Source organism: Tamandua tetradactyla, chromosome 8, assembly GCF_023851605.1.
Source record: "Tamandua tetradactyla isolate mTamTet1 chromosome 8, mTamTet1.pri, whole genome shotgun sequence".
In the NCBI taxonomy this organism is placed as follows: Eukaryota; Metazoa; Chordata; class Mammalia; order Pilosa; family Myrmecophagidae; genus Tamandua; species Tamandua tetradactyla.
In genome coordinates, this window is record NC_135334.1 from 89,482,375 (window position 1) to 89,500,907 (window position 18,533).

The 18,533-nt window shown below is 41.5% G+C and overlaps 1 protein-coding gene across 1 annotated transcript in view; it reads left to right on the plus strand.

The window, feature by feature from the left end:
• The window catches only part of SPON1 (spondin 1), a 285,884-nt gene that overhangs the window by 157,324 nt on the left and 110,027 nt on the right, over positions 1 to 18,533 (plus strand). The window contains exon 6 of the mRNA XM_077114063.1: positions 7,134 to 7,282. Within this exon, the coding sequence (XP_076970178.1) occupies positions 7,134 to 7,282 (149 nt within the window). The remainder of the gene's footprint in view (positions 1 to 7,133; positions 7,283 to 18,533) is intronic.

An 18,533-nucleotide genomic window follows, 5' to 3' on the forward strand; every position in this document is an offset into this window, starting at 1 on the left:
CATTTTGAATTGTTCCTATTGCCCTATTTTCAGTTTACTGATATCTTCCTTTGCTGTGCCCTAATACAGATACCATATTTTTCAGTTCTAGAATTTCTAGCTGGCTTTTTTGAAAAATAGTTTCTATCTTTCTGCTAAGCGTCTCCCATCTGTTCATTATTATGCCATCTGGTGATCATTATATTTTCCTTTAAATCCTTGAACATATTTGTAATAGCTGTTTTATAGCCCTTATGTGCTAATCCTAGCATCTCAGTCATCTCAGGAACCATTTCTATCCTAGTTATAGGTCACATTTCCTTGCTTCTACACAATTTTGATTGCATGAGAGACATTGCAGATGCTACAGTGCTAAGGGTCTGGATATGGAAGATGGTTAATTTACTAGTGAATATGCTTGACTCCCTTGAGAGGCTTGTTTTCTAAGTTTTGTTAGGGTGATCTATCTTATTCCTTGCTTAAGCACTAAAATAACTATTCCAAAGTTGTGCCCTTTCTAGGGCCTCAAGTGATTGCCCAGAGTGGTTAGCAGGGGCTCTTTTATATGAATGGTTGGAGCTCTTACATCTCCAGCATTATGTAACCTCTGGGTATCTCCATTTGCCTCATACCTCCTCTGTAGCTATCTTCTGCCAGGCCTTATGGAATCTTGCCCTATGTATGGTCAGTTTAGTGTTTGATCAAAGACATAAGAGGACTGTTATGGATATTTTTGATGCTCTTCCACTGTGCATCTCCCCACTTTCTGACATTCTTACCAGTAAATTCATCTACCTCAACAGCCCCGAATTCCACTCTCAACCCTTCAGCTCAATCAAATGGTCCAGCTCTGCTTGTACCCCACATTCTTGTATCACAAACCAGAAAGTGCCCCCACAGAAAGCTAGGACAAACATGAAACTTGCCCCTTGTGTCACCTTCTCTCAGGGATCATAGCCCTTTGCTCTCTGTGTTCTAACAGCTGGAAACTGATGCTTCCTATATTTTGGCCAATTTTATATTACTTATAGCTGAAGGGCTAGCCCAGTGCCATTTGCTTCAACAGAGTCAGAAGCAGAAGTTATATTAGCATATATAGGCTTGGGACTCACCTGTAGACAGTAATATCTTATTCTCTCCTCTACTTCACATTGCTTTCAAAATAAATAAAAAGTTCTTATTAAGACATTCACATCCTTTCATGAGGTTGAATGGCTTCATCTTGGATTATCCCTTCCTTACAAACACACACACACACACACACACACAAAATTCACCTACTTATGGTTTTCCACATACATCAAGATTTTTTGTATGCCTTTGCTTTTGCCCATACTATTCTTCTAAAAGATACCTGCCCCCCCCAAGCCCCAATCAGCCTTGCTAATTCTTACTTATTCTTCAGAATTTACCAAAGCTGCCATCTCCTCCAGGAAGCCTTCTTTGGTGCAGTCTGTGTTGTGTCCACTTCTTTGTGTTGTCATATCATTTTTTATTTGCCTTTATCAAATCTGCATCACACTTTATTATAATTGCCTATCATGATCTATCTATCCCTCATACCCTCCATCTCACCCTCAAGACTGAACATCTCAAGGGCAGGACCGAGTCTGAATCATCCCAGAGTCTCCATGGCTTGACACAGGTTTTGGCAAACCATACAAATGACTAGACAGTAAATATATTAGGCTTTGTGGACCATGTTGTCTCAGTTGCAGTTAGTCAACTTTGCTGTCATAGCATAAAAGTAGCCATAAACAATATGTAAGCAAATGAGCATGGCTATGTTCTAATCTTTATTGAAAACAAACAGGGTGTAGGCAAGATTTGACCCAAAGACCAAAATTTTCTAATCTCTAGCCTAGCCCATTGTAGATTCCCAGTAATTTTTATTGAATGGATTAATTGAAAGAATAGAATATTATTATTGAAAGCTTCAGAAGAAATAGAAAAGAATTTAATAAGCATAACATAAATGCAAGAATCATACTGGAATAAGGGAGGGACAACTCTTTTGAGAACTTAGGGAAATAAAAATGGTTAGTTGAGTGAAGAAGGCAGAAAAATACAAAGCTGAGGAATTTCTGGCCCAGTTGACAGACCTCCCCATGCAGGGTTTTTGCCAGGAGGTCATGCTGGGATGGAATCCCAAAAGTCAGAATTGCTTGTTCAGAGTGAGTTCCTAAAGTGCCAGCAGCAAGAAGAGCCAGAGCACACAGTATAAGCTGTGTCCTGGGCAGTACCCAGGGGCAATCTCATAGGAGCCAAGTTCTGTGGCCAACATTAAAGCATCAGAACCACAGATTCTGGAACTCAGCCTAGAGTGAAAATACCAAGGGCAAGAGAGAAATGAGATCCAAGACATCTCTTAGCAATAGGGCTGGCAGGTCCAGAGCATTTTTCTGTTGGTCACTAGCCACATGGTATGTGGATGGGTTGACTTTGGTCTTCTCAGAAGAGTTAAGTAGGAGGGTCATCTACTGAAAGAAAAAGGCAACAAGGAAGCTGAGATTTAAAGATTGGGAGAATTCTAGTGTAGCTATTATAGCAAATTCTGTGAGGACACAACTGGGGCTCAAAACAAAGGTTTGTTCACTTCAGAGTGAGACTGAGGTTGTGTAACAGGAGGTTGTAACACATCTAGTCTACAAGGTTGTAGAATATTCTCCAGTGAAGTGCTATGAATGGGTGTCAAGGAAATGAATGGTGGGCGTTCTGTAGGACTGGGATTGGCGGGGGAATGCAGTCACTGGCAAAGGAAATTTGGACTGTCACTGAACACCTGCCATGTGCAGAAGACCTCAGAGAATCCACTGACCATGCAGCATGCCCACTCCAACGTAAGGCCAAACAAAATGCCAGACAAAACTTGTCCTTCTGTGATAGGTGCTGACCTTTCAAGCATCATTGTGAGCCCTGATACTTTAGCATCAGTTCTGACAACAGGAAAGGTAGTCACTACACACATATTCAGGATATCTTTCTGGAGTGGCTTTTTAGACAAATTCACCTGGTTGGCTCATCAGTATCTCAAATGCACACTAATTATTTTTATCACCTAACGTTCCATCTGCCTCTGTCCCATGTAAGCCTCATGCAAGTTATTGGGAATAATTGTCTAGACCCCAGAGATGTGTAGGCCACTGCCATAACCAGTGAGGGGCATGCTAAACCAAAGAGCTATGGTTCTTACCCAAGAGCTGAAAGAGTTGTCAATAGTCTTTGCTTCTCTGCCCCTGTCAATCTAGGCCTGAAGCCTCATATTTGATCAAGGACCCCAGAGGTAGCCTGCTTGAGTACTCCTTTGGGAAGGCCACAAGCATTAGACTAGCCACTTTCTCCCCAGGTCACCTAATACTTTGGGCTTCCTTCTCTCTCCCTCCCCCATTTTCCCAAAGGTGATAGGGCCTTAGGGAAAACTTCTCTTTGTCCCAGCTAGCTGGGGCCTTTTATCTACCTCATTCTGCAGGTCCCAGACTTTCAGATTCAGATCTTTGCATCCAACATTCTCCACCCATAAATTCTAAATCAAACTGCTACCCAATCACCTAATTAGATTCCCCTCAGTTCCCATGCCTTCCTAAAAGCTGTCTGGATTTGCCCTATCCCCATCTAAATTTAATTTAACCAAATAATATTTAATTGAGCCCATTTCATATGCCAGCCACTAATCATGACCTCATGGACTTCGGCCTCAGAACAACACTAAGAGGCTGGTCATATCAATAGCTCCACTTTACAGGTTTAAAAAATTGAGTTCAGCAGTTGAACAACTAATTTGTTCAAGCTAGCAAGTTACAGAACTGAGATTAGAAAACTGAGTTCAGACCCTATACAACCCATGAGGGAATGTGTTGAAGGAACTCCTATTTGGTGTCCTTGCCTTTGGGTCCTCTCCCTTTCTACCACTGTGCATGTCCTGTCAGAGATACGGGACCTTGTGATGGAGAAAGGCTGGACACTGGTGATGGACAGAATCAAGTTTAAATCCAGGTTCTTCTCTCCCCTGATTCTGTGTCTTGGGTTAACTCATTTAGCCTTTCTAATTAAGTTTTCTCATATGAAAGATAGGGATTATGATAGTATTTGCATCAAAAAAGCTTCTTTTTTGAGTGTTTAGTGAGATAATATATGTCAAGTCCTTGGCACTGGCCTGATAAATAGTTAGTGCTCAGTAAGTGGTAAAAATTGTCATGTCATTCTTCCCAAAAGGATCCTTTCATCATGTCTTTCATTTTCCTAAACCTTTTCCCATGGATAAGCACTCAGCAACCTCCACAACCTAGCCCTGACTTTCTTTTCATCTTATTTTTTTGTCCTCTACTTCCATTCCCTGACCTCTCAGTGGGATGTAGTGAAAAGAACATGAGCTCTGAAGTCAGCTGGGCTTGAAACACACCTTTACCCTTTGCCAGCTGTGAGTGGGGAAGTGGCTCAAACCCTCTGACCCTCACGTTCATCATCCGTGATCTTATTTCTATAATAACCCAGACCATGCTGGATTGCAATTAATCCTTTTATCCATCTGTTCGCCACCCCCACCCGTGTCCTTATTCTGCTCCTGCTGCTGTGCTTGGCACATCATGAATGGATGTGAATAAACCAAAAATATTCATCTGGATCCATCTCCTAAACCTTGTGCTTGCTCCTATTGTCTTACTTATCTTACCCAATGTATCATTCATATTTCTTACATTTTTTACTGATTTAAGGGCAAGACTCATGCTTTACACATTTCTGTAAACTTTCTAACAGCCAGGGAGGTGGAAACTATAATTATTGAGTGCTTTTTTGTGTGCCAGTAATGATTTCACATATATATTATTTCATTTTTAAAATAATTTAACTTAATTGTCATAAGTCAAGATGGCAGGTATGATCATCTTCAAAATACAGCAGAGGGAGCCAAGAGTCAGATAAACTAGGTAACTGGAACTTGATCAAGTTTACACAGCTAGTTAAGTGGCAATGTTAGGATTCGAATCCCTGTCTTCTGGCTTGAAACCAATGTCTTTGTTTATTGTTTTTATTTATTTTTTTTAAATATTTAACCATATGCAGGAGACCAAGTGCTTTAGCCTAGAAGATGCCAGAAATTTTGTTGAACGGAGACTTGAATTTAATCAGATTCAGTCAAATCTATGCAAGTTGGCTCCTAGATGGCTAGTACATATGCTCCCACCTTCCCATGTTATGGTTAGGATGAAATACTTCGATAAATGTGTACTAAAAACTCGCAAAATTATCAGGCACAATGCTAGGCACTAGGGGTGCAGCGATGAAACAGGTTTTCACAGGGCTTACAGTCTAATGGGGACACAGGTGTGTAATCATGCTAATAAATGTGATCTGTGCTATGTGGAGACTGGACAAGAGCTTAGGTCTGCCTGGGGTGATCATGGGAAGCTTCTGGGTAGATCATGAAGGAGAGTGAAAGTTGACCAACCAAGCAGAAGGAGAGCCCAGAGGGAAAAGCATGAGCTAAGCCACTGAGGCATAGGATTGCAGATAGGACAGGCCTGGAACAAGGAGTTATCTTGTGGAACAGGATAGGGAGAGCAATAGACCTGAGGCTCCCTGTGTTCATATCACAAACCGAAGTTGTATCAGCCAGCCTTTTCCCTAAGCAAGCAGTACTTTTGGCTTCGATGACAGCCAGAACATGCTCCTCACCCAGGAAATGAGTTACAGAAACATCTGGCATCCTCTCCCATCTGTCTTCTCTGGGGAAAAGAGGAATAAACATGGAATTTCCATTTTCCTGGATATGTAGGAAAACACAAGCAAGAAATTGGGCATATCCACATGGTGAGGCGGGTTATGGCTGCACTCGCAGGTCAGGAGGTGCAGCCTGACTCTGTGTCCAGGTTCTTAAGCAGAGGGCCCTAGGGTTGCAGGCAACAAGTGTAAGTTGGGCCACGACTTGTTCAGAATCATTTTCTTAGGTGATGGAGAATAGTGGAGAGTTCTGCCCACACAAAGCCATCAAGTGGTAAACCTTCAAATATCAGTTGAGTCCATTGAGTTCAAGTTTTCCTCCTTGCCTATGCTTGAAAGCATTCTTTAATTTGAGGCTTCATAAAACTAAGCAAAGAATGGCTCAGAACTAGGCCAACCTTACGATGAACAATATGTAATGTATACCATATTGAAATATATAACAAGAAGACATTACAATAATAACATGATAATAAATATATATGTACATCTGTATTCATCACATGCAAAAATAAATCCAGTGCTGTGTTGATGTTTACTATCAATCATTCCCCCTTGCTTTCCCCCAGGGACTTTGATAGAATCCTCAGGTCAAGTTTTGTACCTAAAAGCTTATTCTGTTTCCTCTACTCTTGTATTGTGTATGGTCTACACCAAACCACAGTCAACAGGTCACTTCTATGTCCCCAAACTGCATATTCCTGTCCTTTAAACATGGCTAGCCTACCTGCCACTGATACAGAAAGAAACATAAAATCAGCTGAGGACAACACTGCTAATTCCTGAGAATTGGTCTAAGGCTATTCCCCCCACTTAAATCCTTGACCTTTTTGTTCCTTGTTTGCTTTTCCAGTTCCACACTCCAGTTTGACTCCCTCTAATGCACTCTTAACACTGCTGCTTGGTTAATTTATCTAAAATACGAATAACATCCAAATTCCCAAAGGGTTTAGTACAAGGCCATCCATGAATGGACATCTTCCTATCTCGCTGGCATCCTTCCCTACCTCTCCCCTTGACAGTTTGCAGCACAGCAATACTGAATTACTTATGGCTCCCCAAACACACAATGTTACCTGATGTTTCCAAGTCTGCCAAAAATAGTCTTTCCTCTCTACTCTGTCTACAACCCGGATTGGCCTTGACAGTTCTCTCAAGGTGCCCCATTCTCTGAAACCCTCCCAGACAGAATCTATCCTTCTGGGATTCCTCTGGGTTTCGTTCATGCATCTGCTGTTGCCCTGTCTGTACATTCCCAAGACTGACTACGTCTTGAAAAAAGGAACTCTGTCTTACTCATCACCAGGGCCCAACACAGAGTAGGGGTTTAGTTGGGCCTGGTTGAACTGCAATCTTATACCGCCTCCCTGACACTTAAGGGACTTGTGTTTTAGCCATGGTGACACTAACGTCTGCAACCTGATTTGTTTTCTCAGGTCGGGCTAATCACTGGTCTGCAATCATTGGCGGGTCCCACTCCAAGAATTATGTGCTGTGGGAGTATGGAGGATATGCAAGTGAAGGTGTCAAACAAGTGGCAGAATTGGGCTCACCAGTAAAAATGGAGGAAGAGATTCGACAACAGGTAAAATATATATATATATATCACAGAATGATCAAAAACCAGAAATGGAGTTAAAGCATTCTTTGGATTTCTTCCCTGGGAGCTTGATATTTGTTGTACAACGTGCTGGAAAATTGGTACCAGAGGAAGCTAAATCTATTTGCTGAGTTTGGGGGTTTTATGTTAAGTAGAGGACAGAGGAACATCTTGTTCTCTCCAGAGTCTTCCTGAATGCATTTGTGTTTTCTTCAGCTTGTGCTAAAAGCTGCTGTTGTGGCTGCATTGTTGGGATGTTATGTCTCTGGTCTCCTGAGAGTCAGTGTGGTGAATGACAATTTTTTAATTGTAGTCCTTGAGAGGATCTGAGGAGTGATATTCAAGCTGTCTAAGGCAAAATCACCATCTTGGAAAATAAACATTTGTGCGTCGGTACATGTTTTTTGCAGCTATGTCCTGAGGAGTTTAATAAATTAGTCAATCGTTAGTCATTGTAATAATTTGACTGAAACACCTTTTTGTACCATGTCTTGTAGGCCCAACAGCTGTGCACCTACTATGCACCTGTGCACCTATCTAGGAACCCTTAATACCGCTGAGAGATAAGAGGCAAATCACCCATAGTTCTGCTAGATTTGTTAGGCTTGCCATGCCACCACCCCTCATCTAAAGCCTGATCCAGTTAACACTAGAGAGAGACGGATGAAAGGGTTTTGGAAGACTAGGTTTCTTCTGATGGCCATTTACATTTACATGCTGCACTGAGAGGCCTTGAGAAGTGTTAATCATCACAAAAGCTCCTCCGGCCTGAGAGGGCTCAGCAGACAGCCATGCCTTACTGCCCACCAGGCACTCGGGAGGAAGTTAAGAAAGAGCAACACCTATTTGTGATGTGGTCATTTCATAAAATGTGCCGCTGAAAAGCCGCTGTCCGACCTGTGTTCCCTTCCCACATCTCCTGAGACTATGCGGTAGGCCCCGTGCCTCAGTGGGCCTGAAGACTGGGGGAGAGGCCCAGGCCTGCTCTCCCCGGCACAAAGTGCACATGCTCAGGGGCCTGACCAGCATGGGAGCATGAGTATGGCAGAGGCTCCGGTGCCTTCTCTTGCAATCTACCATTTGGACTCCAAGCTGCCCACAAACCCAAGTTGAATCCAACAAAAGTCACCCTGACTCCTACTATAATCCTCTGAGTTATCATTTGTGGACCAGAGCAGAAGCAAAATGCCCAGGAGTTAGCCTGTGTTTCTTATTAATTTGATTCAAAGTCTTTTTTCCTTTCTTGGAAAAAATGTCCAACTGGATGTTTCAAGATGGCTTTCTCTTTGTCACAGGTTTATCCATCTCACTACTTGGGATTTCTATGACTGGGTTTCTGTGACTGTAGCTGCCATGCCTCCTAACTGGTGTCACTCATTCAGGCTACAGCCCGGCCACGTACACCTTCACCTTCAAAATCATGGCAGTCTCCATATAGGGCCTACTTTGCCTGGGCTGTCATAGGGGGAAACCCTTGCATGGGATCCTGAGGACCACATTCCTGGTTCTCAGACATGGACTTGTGACACACGGGCTTGTCAAGATCTCTGTGTGGTATGTGGACAACAAATTTTTAAAGATAATAGTTAAAATAAATTAATACATGAGTTAATAAACTGACAAAATACATTAAATCAAGGTCAAAAGGATCTTCATAATGATGTTAGTCTCACTTGTAAGCTGTTGTAAGAGGTTACTAGAGAAAAGGGAAGCATGCGAGGATCATGAGAAAGTGGGTCTATGTTGTATTGTTGATTATCTGTCATGCCATAGTAGTATAAAAAGGTTGAAAACCGCTGGGTAAGACCCCAGTCTAAGGACTATCCCTTTTAGGAAAACAGCCCTTGCTTGGTATGTTCCTAACCAGCATACCTGGGATTAGCTTCTATGCCTCACATTGTTTTCCTTTCCCAGGTGGCCAGTGTCCCTGACATAAAGTCATAAAAAGAAGTTTAATTATGAATATTGCCTATGGAAATGAGAATCCTACTGGGCATGTCTCAGGGTCTGTCACTACCTTTCAGGTCCGTTGAATGCCAGACATTTATTTATTTTTACCCCTCACGTCTAGCCTGAGTGGAAGGTATATTTTATCTGGTTTTACAGATAAGGAAATTGAAGCATGGTCAATAACTAGAGAACATGTACGTCTTAAAGCCAAGTTTGTCTGGCTCCAAAGCTATACACAGAACCAGATATTCAATTTGCAGGCCCCAATGCCAAATGAACATGTGGGACCTCTTGATCAAAACTTATTAAGAATTTCAAGACAGTAATAGCCAAATACCAAAGCAAGCACGAGGCCCTTTTCAGTGCAGGCTCTGGGGCAGTATACAGGGCTCCTCCACGCAGCTGGCCCTGCCTGTACACCTTCCCTTCCCCACACAACTGCCCCAAGAGGAAAGTCCTCTCACCAGCCTCTGAATTGGGCCTCTGAAATAAGCCTTGTTTCTAGTGCTTTAATAGCCATGCTCGAGCTCCCCTGCTCCTTGGAAAGTCAGTTGAATATAGTGATTTCAGGGTCCTTGCACTTCCAAACAATGCATGGTTCTGAATATTGCTCTCTGCCAGCACACAATTTATTGTATTTTTCTAGAACAACGTAAAAAGGACCAAGAATGTGAATTATCCTAGAATATAAGATTATCCTCTGAATTACCAAGAATTGTGTTTGAACACATCTGCAAACAAACACATTGTTCTCAGTTTTTAGTACCTTTTATCCTCTATCAAAGAGCTTGAGTCCAACTATGATGAAATAAAAAGCCTTCTTTTCCCAAGAGAAACATGCTTACCAGGCATTCTCTTAGTATTGACTTATCAAAAATTCCAAGGACATTGAAAAGCACTGTAATATTGTTGGAAGTGAATTTTATGCTAGTGACTTTCAAACACAAATGACCAAAAAAAATAATTTCATTAGTAGTGGAAAATTGTAATAATACTGTTGAGTATAAATTTTAATGTTACAATTAATGTAAAATACCAAGAGAATTAATGAAAATCTACAGCAGTGTCACTGATCATAATGACACTGGTGGCTGGAAAGAGTGGGGGAGGGTACAATACACACTCCTTAACTGGTGGTCAGTGGGGACTGGGGGTTAGAACCACTGAGCTGTGGCTATGCTGGTAGGTCATGAATGGGTAATCCAAGGCAGGCAGAGACAGTAGGAAATGGTACATCATACGTGGAAATCAAAAGTGAGCTGACACACAATCATGGTTTTGAAAACTCTATATCCCACTGAGACACTTTCTACTTCAGTAAACATAGATTTATGAGGCATTTACTAGATGTTGTGGTTCTCTGGTGGATACTGACCCAAAGTGCCTCCCCCCCATTCACCTAATTACTCATGCTAGAAACAAAGGTACCAGCCTTCATTCTCCTCCACCGTCAACTTTCTCCTCTCTTACGATCATCCAGTTCACTCCACCCTCATTGCCACCACCACATCTAAGCCATCTTCATATCCTCCATGCTCCCCCAAGGCCATCTTTATGAAATGCCACTCCCTCAATGAAAATGTTTGATGGTTCTTTATTGATCCTAGGACAACCTCCAAACTCTTTATCGTTACTTGAAAACCCTCATGACCAGGTCTTGCCTTACCTCTCCACTTTTTATTTCCTGCTGCAGTGCTAAGCTTTGCCTGTGTGGAATAACTTTCCATTTTCCCCAAAGAGCCATGCCGCTCTTCTGTCTGGGCTTCTCTCAGCCTGGTACATCTTCCATCACCCCTTTAACTGGAGGATTATTCATCCATCTGGCCTCAGCTTAAATGATGCTTCCTTCTGGAGGCCTTCCCTGATTCTGTACTAAACTGATCCTCTTGCCAGGTGCTTCCCCAGCCTGCTGTGCCATCCCTATCATTCCAAGGTCTTGTTGATGTTTCTCCTTCACTAAACTGCAAGGTTCATGTCTATCCTTTCCACCATTGTATCCCCTGAGCTTGGCATAAGTTTCATAAACATTTCTCTAGTGTATTGATTTTGTTATTCACTAATTTCATAATATTACCTGAATTTATTAATTTATCCATTCAATAACTGAACATCTACTCTATGACAGGCATTGGAAGTACAGCAGTAATCAAGATAATTCCCTGCCTCTGTAGCCAACATTCTAACAGAGGAGATGTGGAAAAGAAGTAATAAAGAAATAAATATTATGGTAAATGAAAAAAAAAAAAAACAAGCAAGGGGTGAGATAGAGAACAGTGTTAGAGATGGACTTGCTTAAGATAACATGGTGAAGGAAGGCCTCCCTGATGAGTGGCCATTAAGGTGAGACCCAAAAGAAAAGTGTGAAGGAAAGATTATTCCAGATAGTAAATCTAGCATGTGCAAAGACCTGATACAATAGTTTTTTGAGCTTGAAGGACTAGATGAAGACTGGTGTGGCAAGAGGAGAGTTGATGAATGACCACTTCATGCCTATTCTGAAAAAATTCAGGTTAGGTGGGAAATATCCCTTTCCATGTAATGTTGTACTTAGTGTCTTTAGGGAAATCTCTGTATCAGCAGAGGAACTGTAGACTCACACTGGACTGGGGCAGTTTGGAGTGTTCTATTCTTGAAGTTACCCCAGACTTTAACACCCACTGTTCTCTTTGGTCTGAAGACTTTTCCTCCTGCTCCTTTAAGTGAGTAATGGTGTGATTCCCACCTCAGATTAAAGATCATCTTCTCTGGTAAGAATTGCTCTAGTGCCCCTTCTCTGGGCTTCCATAGCTCTCTTTGCTGTCCCTCTTCTAAAGTGAATTTTCACCCCTTCTTCTTTCTTTATCTGTCTTCCAACTAGACTGTGAGTCCCTCAAAGGCAGGATCTTTTTGGTTTTCTTCATTGCCGTGTCTTCTATTCAACCCCACTTTTGCTTCCTTTTATACTATCTGTGCTGGTCTGACACTGTTTAACACCTCAGAAAAGCCATGTTGTTTCAACTCCAGCCAACTTCTGGGACAGACCTATTATTTTGGTGGGATCTTTTTTAATTAGGTTATTTCCATGGAGCTGTGACCCACACAATTGTGGATGGGACCTTTTGATTAGATTGTTTCCATGGAAATGTATCTCCACCCATTCATGGTGGGTCTTAATCTGTTTACTGGAGCCCTTGAAGAGGGAGCCATTTTATTAAAAGCTTAGAGCCGACACAGGCAGAGACGTTTGGAGATGCAGAAAGAAAATGCCACTAAGGAAGCTGTTTGAAACCAGAAGCCAAGGGGCCAGCAAACACCAGCTATGTGCCTTCCCAGATCAGCCTTTCTTAAGTTAAGGTATCTTTCTTTGAATGCCTTAGTTTGGACATTTTTATGACCTTAGAACCATAAACTTGTAACTTAATACATTCCCTTTACAAAAGCCAACCCATTTCTGGTATACTGCATTTCCAGCAGCATTAGCAAACTAAAACACTATCCTATTCCTTAATTATAGTTACTGTTATATCTTCAATAATTTTAAACATGTCTGTTTCAGACTTTTCTATTACCTCAGGGATAATTTTCATTTTAATTGAACTTATTCTCTTTACCCATCACAGTTCCTTTATTTGATTTTGGATTGTATATTCATTTTCTGCAGAGTTTTTTCCCCTATGGAACTCCTCTGTGGAGCCTCCTCAGAGTGATTTGTTATTTGCTTCTCCCATTCAACCCAGGTTGTTATGTAATTTCTCATCTCAGGATGCTCCACTGCTCAGCTAGTGCAAATATGGACTTTGCTTATATGTGGAAGAAGGTGGGATTCCATTTCTTGGTGGCTTTTTTTCCACTCAGAGCCCTGAACAGATGGCAAGCTTCCTTGCCATATTCCCTAGCTGATTGATGAAGGGTTTTCGTAGACCCTTTTCATAACCCAGGGCAGCCGTTCAGAACATCCAGTTTTATGCAGGAGTCATCTTACCACATTCCACCTCACAATGGCTCAAGACTTCCCCTCTTCTTCCTATATGAGATTCAAAACTGCCACCTCTAGCTCCTGGGATCCATATTCCAGGCCAGGGCCCTGACAGGTCACCATGTACCAGATCCCACTCTCTATTCTGGATTAGACTTTCCTCCCCACTTACAGCATCTGGAGAATTTTTCTAAACTCAATTATTTAAGTTTACAATTTTATTTTGGTATATTTTGTCCAGGGCATCTATGTGTTTGTAGTGGGAGGTAGAACGTTTTGTGTTGGCTCAGTCTTCCATGTTTCCAGATGCTCAGCAGAGTATCTCTAGTACTTAATACAGTGTCTTGCACCTAGTGGGTGCTCAGTAAATATATGCTGAATCAATGAATTACTACTCAACAAGCAAGACTTATGAATGTCTCCTGCATAAAACCATGAGCTCTGAATGGCTACCCCATTCATGGAACATGCACTTGAAAAACAATTCCAACTTTGATATTTCACTGGACTCAAGGCTTCTCTGACCATTAAGAAATCAGACAATGGTGGACCTCAATATGAGCATTATTTCTTCCTCAGGAGGCCATACTTTGGAGGATTACAGAAATCAGTTGGCAGGATTATCACACCATTTGTGGTGTGAGAATCACAAAACAAGTTGGTATTCTTTTTCTTTAAAGTTAAACAGTTTATAAGTCACTAGGAACTGGCAGATGTCTGAGAATTTTGTTTTCTCATCTCCTTTAGGTCATTGGAGATAGCATAGGTCTACTAAACTTTCGTTTTTCCTCATTTTTAATTTCTAAACTTTTAATCACTTTCCTCTAATTAAAACCTTTGCCTAATTTCTTGTGTTTTCCATGAATCACAACATGTTGCCACATTTGACTAAGAAAGTCACACACACATTTTATCAGCTTTCATTTATAATGACAAAGCACCAATGATCTTCGGTTACTTATGAGAAGTAGTCTGGTATAATGGCAAAAGACACAGGGTCTGAATAAAAATGTTCTATATCCAAATTCTGGCTCTACCACTTACTTACTCTGTGACTTTGGGTTAGTTACCTAATTCCTCTGTGCCTCAGTTTTCTCTTCTATGAGATGAGCACAATAATGCCAACCTCATAGACTTGTTGTGAGGATTAAATGGCTGATATGTGTAAAGAGCTTGGAACAGAGCCTGCCCTGTAGAAAGTATTCACTAAATCTAACCTGTTTTTACTATATTTTCATCCTTAGATCTCTACTTCCTCATCAGTAACATGAGGAATTTGTCATACAATTGCTCCTAGGAGCTAGAAAATATGATTCTAATTGTTCAAGGTCATCATGTCATTCCTCAATTTCATTATGTCATTTCTCAATTTAATGGTGCCCAAGTGCGAGGGTCTACAACTCTTTGCCTGGCATTTTCCTATCCCCCAAGCTATGCCTCTGTTTGCCCCTCCTACTCCTGTTCAACAACCTCATCTCCCAGTATGTTCTGATCATCTGCCCCACACTTGAAGATCAGCAACTTAGAGAAAAGAATTGTGCCCCCAAATTAAAAAGGAGCCACAACCAACTCCTTGCCTTTTCCCAACACTAATCCTTATTTCATGCTTGTCCCCAAATTTGGTTTTTCCTGGAATGCCCTTAGGTGCTATTTCAACCACCTCTTAAAGAAGGTCTAGAAAAAGTAAAGAATAGGAGATATTTCCATATGTAACAGGACACCAGCTGAGGAACTGGAGTAGAGACGAAGCTCCTAACCTATGAAGATGATCCACTGATATCTCTTTTGATTGTAGGTAACCAAAACCCACTCTAACTAACTAAAGAACAAAAGAAACTTTATTGTAGGGATAAAGTAAGACTCATAAGAATCCAAGTTTAGACATCAGACTGAGACCACCACTTTCTCCATTGCTCTCCCACTCCTCATAGAGCCACGTGGCTTTTTCTATGTTCCTTTATATCCATCTCTTCCCCTATTCTTTCACGCTAGACCTTCTGACTCTACTTACTTATGTTGTGCATGGCCCCAAATGGATCATATATGACCATCCACCTTAGTTTCACACAGCCAACTGAGCAGTTTTGGTAACACCTGGTTGAAACACTGGAAAGACAGATTGATCACTGGACAGTCTGTTTATCCATGCCCCACATCAGGAATCAACCTCTAGTCCAGTCATGACCATACCTGTTTTAGCTTGCTAAAGCTGCCAGAATGCAATATACCAGAAAAAGACTGACTTTTAACAATGGAAATTTAGTAGCTTACAAGTTTACAATTCTAAGACCATGAAAATGTCCAAATTAAGGCATTAACAGGACAATACCTTCTCTGAAGACTGGTTACCAGTGAGCTTGGGGTCCTCTGTCAAATAGCAAGGCACATGGCAACTTCTGATGGTCTTTTGCTCCCAGGTTTCAGGTTTCATCGTTTCCTGCCTCTGGTTTCAGTGGCTTCTTCTCTCAGCTTTTGTGGGTGTGTCCTTATCTCTCAGCTTCTCTGGGGCTGTTTCCCATGAGCTTTCTGAGTTTGATCTCTTCGCTTCTATTTGAGTTTTACCCTCTGTATTAGTCAAGGTTCTCTAGGTAAATAGAGCCAACAGGAGATCTCTGTAAATATGAGGTTTTATAAAAGTGTCTCTCATAACTGTGGGGATGCACGAGTCCAAATTCCAAAGGCAGCCCACCAGCTGGCAACAACGAGACAGGTGGTCGATGAATTCCCACTAGAGGCTAGCTGGCTAAAGTAAAGAGGAAAGGTGTCTTCTGACTGCCAAAGATACCACCTTTCCCTTAAAAGGCTGCAACTGATTGGATTATCTCATTGGAGAAGACACTCTCCTTAGTTGATCACAGATGTAATCATCCATAGATGCAATCAACTGACTAATGATTTAAGCCCATGAAATGTACTCACAGTAACAGTCAGGCCAGTGCTTGCTTGACTAGACAACTGGGCACCATCACCTGGCCAATGAATCTATCACATCTTCTTATAAAGGACTCAAGCAAAAGACTCAAGACCCATCCTGAATGAGGCAGGTCCAATCTCTATTGAAATAACCTAATCAAAAGGTCCCACCCACAGTAAGTCAATACACATAGGGATGGATTAAAATAACATGACCTTTTCTGTGGTACCTAATAGCTTCAAATTACAACAACACCTATGAAAAGAACCACCCAGCCTATTTCCTCATAAAGGGACTGTGGGTAGGACATTTTATACTAAAAAGAGAATTTAAAGTAGAAGGTAAAATGATTGACATTTCAGGAAAGCAGTGGACTGACAAGAATTAGAAGCATCCCAGGGCCTTGGTCGAAAGACTGGGACTTGAAGGCAGAATATCAGTCTTACATGGGAGAGTAGCACTAAAGAGAGCAGAAGTTCATCTCAAAGGAGAGGGAAGATCAACAGAAACTGAGAGTGCAGAACTAAGCCAACTGGGCCACAAAATGCTGGGTCTAGAGATTAGTTCAGCAAATGAGGTGGGACCAGTGGACATGACTAACCCTAACTGTGAGGATTTGGAAAAGCAGAGACCAAACAGAGAAAGGAGCTGAGGATTGAGAGCACTGTCAAGACCATTTATTTGCACATGCACCTGTTGTCCTGCATTGTCACTTAAGACCTATAGAGATAGTACAGGGCAAGTAGGTGAGCTTTAACATGACTTTCTAAGTCTTTGACCTTGAGTAGGTCATGTAAGCCTTAAATTTCTCATTTGCGAAATGGTAATGATACAAATATGAACAGCTTGTGTTAGCAATGAAGTAATACATGTACAGTGCCTGGCTTGGTATAAAAGCCTATTATTACTCTTATTGCTGGGGAAAAAAATTAAATTTGAAGGATTTAAAAATCTCCCTTTTTGAACCGAGAATAAGAATGAGGGTCTTTAATCCTGTATAGCTTAGTGTAATGCCTGGATATATCCTAGAATATATTAAGCAGATAATCAAAAAGTACTGGCAAAGTCTGTTAAAGGATGGGGAAAAAATATATGTAACTATTAAACTTTGTCACAGGGAAGCTCCTAATACTGTGTCAAGCATTAGGGACATCCAAATCAATAGGTCAAACCCTTGATCTTGAGGCATGCTCTTGTGAAGCTTATGTATGTTGTGGATAAGCTTAGCCTACCTATAGGTAGGCTTAAGAGTTACTTCTGGAGGACCTCATTTGTTGCTCAGATGTGGCTTCACTCCCTCCAAGCCCAACTCTGCAAGTGAAATCATTGCCCTCCCCACTACATGGGACATGACATCCAGGGGTGAAAGTCTTCCTGGCAGCGTGAGAGTTGACTCTCAGGGATGAGTCCAACCCTGGCACTGTGGGATCAACAATGCCATCCTGACCAAAATGGGGGAAAGAAGTAAACAAATAAGGTATCAGTGACTAAGAGAATTCAAATAATAGTTGAGAGGCTACTCTGGAGATCACTCTTCCACGAACTTCAGTTAGACATTGCTACCTATCATAACATGCCAAACCCCAATCAAAACCATTCCAGCCAACCCTAAAGCACACCTAAGACAATATATAAGATTCTACAAAGGTTCCATGCATTAGGGTAACTTTCTAGAAACTTACAACTTCCAGATGGGTCCCTGGACCAGATAAGTCCTGAAACCTAGAGGGCCCAGCCTCTCCAGAACATCAACTAGTTCCATGTCCCTATCCCATATTATTGACAGCTCCTTCCAACATGAAAAAAGTTAGAATGGCCAAAGCCCAATTACCCCTAAAGAGTGGGAGAAAGATCAAAGGTGATGGTGGAGTTATACAGGGAAGGTAGAATTTAACAAATGAGTATGACTGCTGAATCATTACATTGATATTTCTTTTTGTCACCATTATCTTAGAACAGCTAGAAATAAAACCCTAAAATTATGGAATTGTAACCCATTCCAAACTCCGAAATCTGTTCTACAACTAATTGTTGGGCTGTACTTTGAAATGTATTGCTTTTTTGTATATGTATTAGGTAGGGTTCTCCAGAGAAACAGAATCAGCAGGAAATATCCATAGATATAAAATTTTTAAGTGTCTCACATAACCGTGGAAACATAGTGTCCAAGGTCTGTAGGGCAAGCAGGAAGCTGGTGACTCTGATGAAGTTCCTCAACGAACTCTCAGAAGAGGCTGGCTGGACAACTGTAGGAATGGAAGAGTCCAAAATCCGTAGGGGAGCTGTGAAGCTGTTGACTCTGATAAAGGGTCTGGATGAACTCCAAAGGAGAGGCTCACCGGCTGAAGCAGGAAAAAAACCTGTCTCTTCTGAATCCTCGTTAAAAGCCTCCCAGTGATTAGATTAAGCATCACTCA